This window comes from Hemicordylus capensis, chromosome 7, assembly GCF_027244095.1.
Source record: "Hemicordylus capensis ecotype Gifberg chromosome 7, rHemCap1.1.pri, whole genome shotgun sequence".
In the NCBI taxonomy this organism is placed as follows: Eukaryota; Metazoa; Chordata; class Lepidosauria; order Squamata; family Cordylidae; genus Hemicordylus; species Hemicordylus capensis.
This window is the reverse complement of record NC_069663.1, coordinates 18,347,088-18,358,066: the sequence shown is the minus strand read 5'-3', so window position 1 is coordinate 18,358,066 and position 10,979 is coordinate 18,347,088. Positions and strand designations below refer to the sequence as shown.

Here is a 10,979-nt window from a genome sequence, read left to right as displayed (position 1 = left end):
AGACTCTACTTAGCAAAGGGGACAATTAATGCCCCCTATACTAATTAATGCTCGCTACTGTAAGTGGTGCAGCGGGGAAATGCTTGACTAACAAGCAGAAGGTTGCCGGTTCGAATCCCCACTGGTACTATATCGGGCAGCAGCAATATAGGAAGATGCTGAAAGGCATCATCTCGGACTTTGCCATCTCGAAGATGGCAATGGTAAACCCCTCCTGTATTCTTCCACAGGGCTTTGTGGGCGCCAGGAGTCGACACCGATTCGACAGCACAACTTTAATTTACTTACTGCAAGACTGGCTCACCACTTCCGTCACAAAAACCAAAACAAAACAGCTCAGAGGTTTGCCTCACCCTTGGTTCATTCAGTTGTCTTCTGAGTAGCCTTTGGACCAACGCGTTCGTTCCTCGGTTTTGCTACCCGGCAGCTGGCGGTGGGACTCCAGCCTGGCGTCTGGCCTCTTCCTTGGCGTGTCTGCCCAGGCAAGCTGCTCGGAGGAGCCAAACTGTTTTCTTCTGGAACTGGGAACAAAATCTCTGTGTTCCTCCTGCACAAAGACCGGGGAAAAGGTTGGGTGCTTTAACAAACAGAACGCTTGATTTTTTTTCCCTAGTCCAGCAGTGTGGGATAGCAGCTGTTATGTCCCATTCTGCTCCCCAGCCCCACAATTGGCCCATGGCTTCCTAGGAGGCCTGTTGACTGCAAAGATCGCAGCACTGGCTGTGTGTCTTTGCTTAAATAAATAATAAATAATAATAATAATAATAATAATAATAATTAATAAATAATATTGGCTAAGATCAGTATTCTGTCCAGTAGGGCTAGTTTCCTTGACCTTAGTTGACAACTCTGAATCAAAGTGGAAAAGGTCTTAGGAGCAGAAATTATTTTCTTATGGTTTCTCATAGGAGGATCTTATCAAGCTGGGCTCTGATCAGGCCAAAAGAGTATTTAAGCAGAGCGTACTGGATACACTGAAGGGCAGTTAGACCTGGCCAGCCTTCCAAAAGGGGTACTCTTGTCCAACCAAACTGTCCCTCTGAGACCTTCAAGCTATCTAAACCACGTAACATCAAAATTCAGGAAAGCACTGACCCTAGCTTGTTTCAATGCTCTCCCTACTGCAGTACTAGAAGGGAAATTTAAGAAAATACCCTGTAACTAGCTGACTGGGTGCATAGCATCTGCGCCCTTAGTTCAACTCTCTCCCCCCCCCCCCCGAATCTGTTTTCCGGTGGACGCCCAGCGACTTCTCTCCCCCTCCCCACCTGCGGTTTCTCCTGCCTCCTGCCGGTTTCTCCATCTCCTCCGGCCGCCACATCCTGACCTCGGCGGGTGTGCTGCCGCCGCTGCCATTTCCCCCGCAGCAGCTCAACGGCCTTCTGCCGCGCGTGAGCTCCTGCTGCCCAGCCAATCCACTGGGTGCCGGGACGCATCCCCACGGGCACGTTTTCAAGAATTAATTATAAAGATATAAAGATGCTTGGCTATGCCCTTGCGGCACAGGTGCCATAGAAACAACCACGCATGTCTTGCTCTGTTGCTCATTTTAAAAAGAGATTCAGATTAGGGTTACTTTGTCCTTTTTAGCAAACTTCCCCAGCTATACTGACATGTTTTATATGCACCACCTTCGGACTGACCATGATGATTTCATTTCTTTAAATGTGGCAAAAATTTTGCTATATAGCTTGCAAAATACACAAAGAGATATTTACTTTGACGTAGCTTTTATTGTCTGCCGCAAACTGTATAATGATTGTCTATCCGGTCGAAGACCGTAATAAAGGAATCTAAATCTACCAAAGATCATCATATCATCACCTTCCAGTGAATTTTGAAACACAAAACGCCACCAATGCAGTGGTGAGATGCCGAAGTTAAAATAGGTTCAGCTCATTTTTATCACTGCAGCAAATTTTTTTAAAAATAGCTCCGTGGGACAGAAATGTAACAATGAAGTCACCAAACAGGCAGATGTGGGGATGCGCATTGAATTGGGGTCTCTCTCTCTCTCATTATCTCCATGGTAACCCTGCAATCAGGGCTGTGTTGTCCTCCCAACATCACGCCTTGCAAGCACAGGATTTAGTATGAGTGCATAATTCAGGATCTTGAGACTCTCAGCGTTTGTCTTTTATAAGGGTAAGTTGCTTAGGACCGGGTTACTTGGGAAATCCCCACCGCACAGTAAGGCCACTGAGAGAGGTCCATCTCCTCGTCTGGTGGCAACTCGGGAACGGGCCTTCTCTGTCGTCGCTCCTGGGCTGTGAAATGCACTCCCTATAGATGTTTGTGGCTTTACATCTTGATCAGCCTTTAAAAGAGCCCTTAAAACGCACCTTTTTAGCCTGACTTTTAGTAATCTGTGAATGTTTTAAATTGTGTTATTTCGTTATTGTTTTAACAGCTGTAGTTTTATTGTATTTACTGTTGTGAACCATGATTTTGGACTGCTTGTTATACTGTAGCCTGGCGGGGTGAGAGGAAGAACTATGTCAGAGCAGGGCCTTCTCTGTAGCCGCCCCTCTTCTCTGGAACACTCTCCCCGCCCCCCCAGATCTGTTCAGCCCCCTCCCTAGCTGCTTTTAAGGCCCTTCTTAAGACCTACCTGTTTCACTGGGTGTTTGCCCTTGAATTCATTTATTTTAAAATTTGTTATTGGTGGTGGTGGTGGTGTCCACTCCCTAGAGTCTTCGGAGGAGGTGGTATGTATGAAAAATTTTAATAAATAAATTTGTACACAACCCTGCCTTCTTCAGAGCAAGGGAAGAACAGAAAAGTAATCAGGGCTGGCCCGTCCACTAGGTGGACCCACTAGGTGGTCACCTAAGGCAGGGATCCTCAATGCTGGGCCCCCAGATGTTCTGGGACTTCAACTCCCTTAATCCCCAGCCCCAGTGGCCTTTGATTGGGGATTATGGGAGCTGAAGTCCAAGAACATCTGGGGGCCCAACGTTGAGGATCCCTGACCTAAGGCACCAATTTATTTATTGGGGGGGGGCACATAAACAGTGCCGGAGTAGAGCATTGCAAACTGCTCTCTCCCCTGCTCTTGGATGGAGCCTGTGCAGTCCTGCACAGTGGTGAAAGAATGCAAGAGGCACTGCTGCTCCCTCAAGGCCTGCCCTTTCAGCACCCCCAAATACCTGCTCTTCTTTGTTCCCCGCACCTCAGCCCCCAACAGCCAGTCTCATAAGCTGCACTCCCTCTCTTGACTTATGGATTTCATTTCCAAAAAGAAAGGGTCTCGGGTCAGCTGTCCCAATTAATAGCAGCATCTTTTCATCTTGGAAGGGTTACGGTCTCCCCCACCCCACCCCCAAATAGACTGGTAGCTCTCTCCCACTGCATCTCAAACCAGAGCAGCTAGTCATTGGCACAGGCTGGTCGTCTGACCTCGCAAAATAGCAGCCTCTGTGACCCAAGTTAAAGCCAGGGCTCTGCACTCTCCAGTGGGGCGATGGGGGTGGGCGGTGCAAACTTTGCCCTGGGTGCCCAATAAAATATACATACATATTTTGCTGAATGCGTACATTCATCAAAATAGGAAGCGGCCTGCTACCAAGTCAGACCATTGGTCTATCTAGCTCAGTACTGTCTACACAGGCTGGCAGCGACTTCTCCAAGGCTGCAGGCAGGAGTCTCTCTCAGCCCTATCCTGGAAATGCTGCCAGGGAGCGAACTTGGGACCTTCTGCATGCAAGCCTGCAGATGCTCTTCCCAGAGTGGCTCCATCCCCTAAGGGTAATTAGATATTAGCTTATTAGTTTGTGTTTTTAATAGCTTTAACATTTTAAAATTTTAATTGTTATAATGTTTTAATCTTTACAACAAAACAATAAAAGCAGATGAAAACCGCCCAGAAACTTGCGTTTTGGGTGGTATATACATGTTTTAAATAAATCAAATCTGTCTCTCCCATTCATCTGTAAACCAATATGGTCCCTGCTTAACAAAGGGGACAACTCATGCTTGCAGCCACAAGACCGGCTCTCCTCCCATAAGGAAGCAGTAGTGTACTTGCAGCCTACCACCAGCAGAGGGCACTACATCACAAGCCAAAGAGCAATCTCCAGATGGCAGCATTCAAGTGCAGCAGCCTCCGCCCGCCAAACCTAGAAATGTTCAAAAACCATTCCATATGCCTTCCTCCCAGCTCCCAAGTCCTTAAAAAACACTCGCACGCATCTTTTTAATTGCCGCCTTCTGGTTGCATCGGAACTGTGCTTGAGGGTTGCAAGTTTCCCCTCTGCCTGCACGAAGGTGCGTCCTGCAAGCCTTTTCGCTGGATTTCATTACTTGCAGGAACTGCTGCCATTGGCAGAGAAGGCCCTCCGTGAAGTTTGCTTCTAGCCCTCCACATTCACACGTGCAAGTGCTGAGAGGACTCAAAAGCTGTTTGGGTTGCTGGCCAGCTAGAGGAGTACTGGCCACTGCCAGTAGCAGGGAGGGTCTGTATTTTGCTCCCCTGCTGAACCCTCTCAAATGCTGCCTGTAAATAGAACAGTACAATAAGGTGCGGTGGGGGGGAGACACATTTCGGTACAGCACTGCATATCTTCTATGGATTAAATCTCTCCGTTCGTGATTCCGCAATAGGTCTCCAGCTCTTTGAAATCATCCAGTACTTTTGGAGATTAAAGGGGTGTGCGTGTGTGACCACACACACACACAAATATGGTTTTAACTTCTTAAAGTAGCAACTCAACAGAGGCCTGGTCTGAAGGTGTACAATGCAGCAAACTTGCTGAAGCTAAGTGGCTCTGGTCTATACCTGGATGGTAGACTGCCTGGGAACTCTACCTACGCACACACACAACCTTGAGATCCATCATGGAAGAAAGCAAGGATATAAATGTAATAATTCTTCAGGATTCAATACGGAGTGCAACATTCCATAATACAGGAGTTCTCGCACCTGAATACTCTTCAAGAATTGTCCTATGCTCCTGGTTGAAGCTATTACGGCTGGGGTTTTCAAACCAGAGTCCCCAGATGATGTTGGACAATCAACCCCACCACTCCCAGGCACAATGGCCTTGGGATGATGGGAGGAGTAGTCCAACAACATCTGGGGATTATGGGACAAACCACTGAGTTACTGTATTTACCTGAATCCAAGACTACCCCCCCATTCTTTGATGTTAGAAATTGGGGGTTGTCTTAAATTCAGAGTCCTCTTGCTTTGGGGCAAATGTTATAATCTATATTTAACCCATATTTTCAAAGGGTGTCATCTTCTATTCAGGTAAATATGGGCATGTAACATACCACTGAGTTCTGTATCCTACAGCAGCTTGGACCACTATATTTGCAGAGAGAGGCACTCGGGTTTTCTCTCTTTCAAACAGGGGGAGAGCAAAATAATAATAACTGGCCCCATCCAACTCCAGCACAGCATCCATGTAGTGCTGGTGGTGGTGTCTACCTTGTGTTTCTTTTTAGACTGTGAGCCCTCTGGGGGGCAGGAGACCTTCTTCTATGTAAACTGCTCTGAGAACGTTTTCATTGAAATGTAGTAATATAAATGGTTCAAGTAGAAATGTCTATGATTAATTTGCAGATATTGCCTTGATAATTTATAATGTGTGACGATGATGATGACATTGATCAATTTTGTTACATGGTATTTGACACTGGTTTTGTAATATGACTATATGCAGGTGGACCTTACGATTCGCGGGGGTTCCATTCCTCGCTTACAAGCGTGAATAACGAGGCACTGCATCTATGGGAATTAGGGAGTTAGGTTCTGGAGCCTGGGAAATGATCCCAAAAAAGCAGAAATAAAGATGGTGCACAACACTGTATTGTGGCCATCCCAGATCTTATGCTCTCCCACTCTCTCGCTCCTCCAGTGATACATACAGTACCGTAATCATGAAGCTTCCTTACCCCACAGTTGAAGTTCAACACTTCGCAGCACAAACCCCAGGCCTGACTGGTTGGCAAGCTGGCCAGAGAGGCATCACAGGACTCGAGCCAGTTCAAGTGAACACACATGGGGATTCCTTCACCCCACCCCACAATGTTCAAGGGCAAAGTGTCAAGTTCAAGGTTTATCAACATTTAACCGCAATATGCCCGAAAGCAGAAAACTGCAGTTAAGCCTCAAAAGTTAACTCCAGTCTGCCCTAACTCACTCCAGTTTTTTTCTTAGGGGATTTTTCCTAAGGTTTGCTGCCGAAGCCTTACGTCGGGTCCCAGACCTGCGCCTAACCACAGTTAAGCGCCCAGCTCCTAAATCCAATCATAGAGGTGGTGGCGCAGACCTGCCCAAGGATGTGGCCACTCCAAGCTTTCTGCACTTCTCGCTGGTAGTTGCTTGGAAATTAACCTCCGCCCCTCCTGTCAGCCGCACAGCTTTGGAGCTGAATACGCCCCATCCCGGACTGTCCAGCCTGTCAAGCTGCTCAGCTGCCAGGGGCAACAGGGCACAGGTGTCCACAAGCACCCCAAGAGGAACCACAAGCAGGGTGGTCCCGTCACGGCACCAGGAGGGGGAAGCCCAAAGACAGACTTAAGCAGGGCAGCGGCAGCAGCTAAGTTCTATTCGTCACACAGAAAGGCTGGGGATGTTTGCTCACGAGAAGAACCGTCTTGTGGGGTCACGAATGCCAAATTTACGCGATGGTATTAAGATTTTGCTTTAAAATTGAGCCCTGGAGGGGGGAAAGCGGCAAGAGGGGTAAGAACAGGGCCCCCCTTAAAGCAACACACACACACACCCAGCGTCGGACTGCACCTCCGCGGTCCATGCACATCCCTAGATTCCATCCCCACCAGGCCCCCACTCCCCCGCAGGGACGGCGTTAGGCTTAGGATTTGAGTGGTGCTTCCGGGGTGCAGGGCCACTTGTCAAGGGCGGCAGTGCCATGGCTGGCAGAAGCGGTGCTGGCATTGCAGAGCATTCAAAGGGCTCTCGCGGCACTGCCCCTGCTGAGGGCAGGCTAGCCGCTCTGGAAACCCGCGATCTCGATCAACACACCCTGCTGGAGATCGTGTCCAGTCGTGGCCGAGCAGCTGACATGGTGATGCTCTGCCCACAGTCTGGGATCGGACCGGGAGGCCAAGTGGGAGGGAGGAGCTCCCTTCTCCCTCCGCTCCACTTACGTTAATGGAGTTAAGGATTTTAACTCCAGTTAGCGCTAAATACGGTTAAACTGTACATGTGAACCACGGCAAAGCATCAAGTTGAGGGTCCAAGTGTCAGCTTCAGGGTCAGGGTCAAGTTCATAACCGTAGATGACGCGAAACACCCTACCATGAATATGGAAGCTAGTACTTATTTTTACGTCGTGGATACACGAAACCATGAATACTGAAACCGCAGTGAATGAGGTTTGTTTGTATTAGACTTTGATGTGCTCATTTATACATCCTATTGGTTGCGAGCAAAAGTTCTGGTTTTCCATTTAGGGGGTGTTTGTGTGGCTGTTTTCATTCCTACCAGCAGCAGGCATTTAGGCTGGAGAAAAGCAGATGAGTCTCTGGTCAGGAAAACTTCCTGCTGGTGACAGTATCGGGACAACGGAAGGAACTGGGCTAAGAGAGTCACTGGGTATTTATAGAAAGCAAGCTTAGAAGACAGACAGCAGAGTCGGTTTGGGTGGAACGCGCAATTCTTGCCTCCCCACATTCTAGATGCAAGGTGCTAAAACGGTTTTCGGGTTAAAAGCATAACTGAAACCCTTCTGTGCATTCTGACCCCATTCCATTATTAAACAGGTAGCTCTACCTACATTGATTGATTAATCATTCATTAATTACATGTCTACTCTGCTGTTCAGCCAAGACAGGCTTCCAAAGTAGTTAAAATCTATAGCACACTACAATCTCTTAGGACTATTTTGGAAGTGTTTATGGCTTTCTCTTTCTGGTAATGCATTAGCTCGATCCAGAGTTCAGGGACCTACGGTACAAGCCCATTATCATGGGGGGGGGGGAACTGAGGCTATATTGCAGAACTCCCGATAGCCTGCTGGACTATACCCCCATCCCAAGGCCATTGTGGCAGGGAATTATGGGAGTTGTAGTCCAACAGCAGCTGGAGGAACAAAGTTTGGGAACCCCTCCCTGCTCTAGAGTAGTGGTTCCCAAACAGGGTTCCTCCAGATGTTTTTCTGCGCCATCATTTCAGCTCCCATCATTCCCCGCCACCATTTATTGTGGCTGGGAGTGATGGGATTTGTAGTTCAGCAACAACTGGAGGAACCCTAGTTGGGCACCACTGCTGTAGAGCATCCTGGGGGAGGGGAGATTGTACAGAAAATCCTAGGACCTGTCATTTGAAAGAGAGGATGCCAGTTCATGGATATATACATTCAAGCAGCGACATCTCTTCCAAGGGCAAAGGGGGCCACGTACAAAGAGAAGCCGTGAAATATGTTTGTGGTATAATACAAAGAGATCGCACTTCGCCACACATTGTGACAATATGGTCAGAATCTGCACACCAACGTCCACAAGTGGCATGCTTTTGCAGAACTTGGATTAACACTGCTGAACACACAGTTAGGAACATAGGAAGCTGCCATATACCGAGTCAGACCCTTGGTCCGTCCAGCTCCGTATTGTCTACACAGACCGGCAGCGGCTTCTCCAAGGTTGCAGGCAGGAGTTTCTCTCCGCCCGATTCTGGAGATGCCACCGGAGAGGAAACTGAGAACCTTCTGCTCTTCCCAGAGCAGCTCCATCCCTCAAGGGGAAGATCTTGCAGTGCTCACACATCAAGTCTCATATGCAACCAGGGCGGACCCTGCTTGGCTAAGGGGACAAGTCATGCTTGCTACCACAAGACCAGCTCTCCTCTCAGTTACTGCCCTCACCTACCCAGGCAAGCAGGCCCGACCCTTCTAGGCCCAGATCCTCATGGAGAAACAGAAGCATGAACTGGTCAGTAAATTGATCCAGCTGTTGGATCACGACACCATATAAAGCATTGCTGCAATCATGGGGATTGTGTTCGGCTTTATCCATGTAGAGACAAACCTATTTGCAGTTCTGTTGCCCCACATGAGCCAGAGTAGCATAGTGGTTAGACCGTAGGACTAGGACTGGGGAGACCCAAGTTCAGATCTCCACTTAGCCATGAAGCTGTCGGGGTCAGTCACTTTCTCTCTCAGCCTAACCTACCTCACACAGTTGGGGAGAGAACAAAATACACCAACTTGAGCTCCTTGGAGGAAGGGTGGTACACAAATGAAATTAATAGTACGGTAACAAAATGTATAACCTATTTTAGAACCTGAGGTGGAAAATCCAGCTGGTGGTAGTACTTTTCATAAGAGATGTGGGTTTTCTGGAAAACTCTGAACTGGAAAATTTTCCAGGAAAATTTCCCATACAATTTTTCTTATTTGCATAATTTGATGGCATTTTTTTTCAGGTACCCTATCAGTGTTCTCTCTAAAAAAATTTCATCTGTGTGTGGAATGAGTTTTGTTTTGGGCAGCAGTATCAAGATAGTGTGAGCCCACATGCTTTCAGAGTGGGACCTTCCTGATTCAACCTGAGTGGGATCTAAAATTAACTGAGCAGACAACAAAAAATGTGTGAGCATGCGCACACATGCACGCCTTAGAGGGAACACTGTACCCTATATAGATTGTGGTCTGATTTGGCATATTATTGGACCTATAGATTTCATAAGGAAACCCCACCATATTAATTTCCCACTCTGGGTTTCAAAGTTTTTCAGGTAATTGAACTGAAATAGCTAAAAGGTAGGGGTTGGGTGGGGAATCAATGAAGACACTTAATGTGGTTTAAAAGTTATACTGGAAACAAATTTGAAGCTTTATGTGGAAAGAAATTTAGAAAACTCTGTTTTGGACCATTTTCTGTAGAAAAATTTCAACCCCTCATCTCTGGTTCTTACCCACTTCCAATGATTAGCATGGGGCATAATCTATTGGGAAGCTAACCTACACAAGCCTCATTAGACAATAATCATGCTTTCTGTGTGTAGAAATAATCTGATTCGGTTCATTAAGCAAATGTGAAATGTATGATGTAGTTCTGTGAAATAAAAAATCAGATTTGCCTCCCTGTCATCTTTAACATCCCTCGACATCCACTGCTTGAGGCAGCAACATCACCTTGCCTATGGAAAGCCACCCTCTTGTGACTGGCCCCACCACCTGTAATGATTAAACTCCCCCACCCTTGGGACCCCATATCCTGCAAACATAGAATCACACGGCTTGAGAGGGTCTTCTAGAATATCTGGTCCAGGGCTGTACTCCAGCTGCTTTTGAACTACATCTCCCATCATCCCCAGTCACAGTGGACAACAGTTAGGGATTATAGGAATTGAAGTCCAACAGGCAATAAAGGGCTGGATGAGGGATAACAAACTGAAATTGAATCCAAATAAGATGGAGCTACTGACTGTGCGGTTGGGGGGTCAGAACTCAGGAGATGGTTTAGATCTGCCTATTCTGGACAGGGTTACACTCCCCCAGAAAGAACAAGTATGTACCTTGTGAGTGCTCCTGGATTCAAAACTCACTCTGGTCTCAGGCTGAGGCAACGGCCAGGGGCGCTTTTTATCAGTTTTGGCTGTTATGTCAGCTAAGCCCACTTCTAGAGGTAAATGACCTTAAAACAGTGGTACATATGCTGGTTACCTCCAGGCTTGACTACTGTAATGCACTCTATGTGGGGCTGCCTTTTACATAGTCCGGAAACTACAGTTGGTGCAGAATGCGGCAGCCAGACTGGTCTCCAGGATAACCCAAAGAGACTATACAACACCAATCTTAAAAGAACTGCACTGGCTACCAATATATTTCCGAGCAAAATACAAAGTGCTGGTTATTACCTATAAAAAGCTCAACAGCTTGAGTCGAGGGTATTTAAGAGAGTGCCTCCTTTATCATGAACCTTTCCACCTATTAAGATCATCTGGGGAGGTCCAGTTACGGCTACTACTGGCTCGTTTGGTGGCTACTTGGGACCAGAATCACCCTTCA

The 10,979-nt window shown here is 47.3% G+C and overlaps 1 protein-coding gene across 3 annotated transcripts in view; it reads right to left on the bottom strand.

Annotated features, from left to right (window-relative positions):
- The window catches only part of LUZP1 (leucine zipper protein 1), a 72,434-nt gene that overhangs the window by 7,835 nt on the left and 53,620 nt on the right, over positions 1 to 10,979 (bottom strand). For all 3 annotated transcript variants that reach the window (XM_053266937.1, XM_053266936.1, XM_053266938.1), the window contains exon 3: positions 354 to 547. In XM_053266937.1, coding sequence (XP_053122912.1) covers positions 365 to 547 — 183 coding nt within the window. In that variant the 3' untranslated portion in view covers positions 354 to 364. The remainder of the gene's footprint in view (positions 1 to 353; positions 548 to 10,979) is intronic.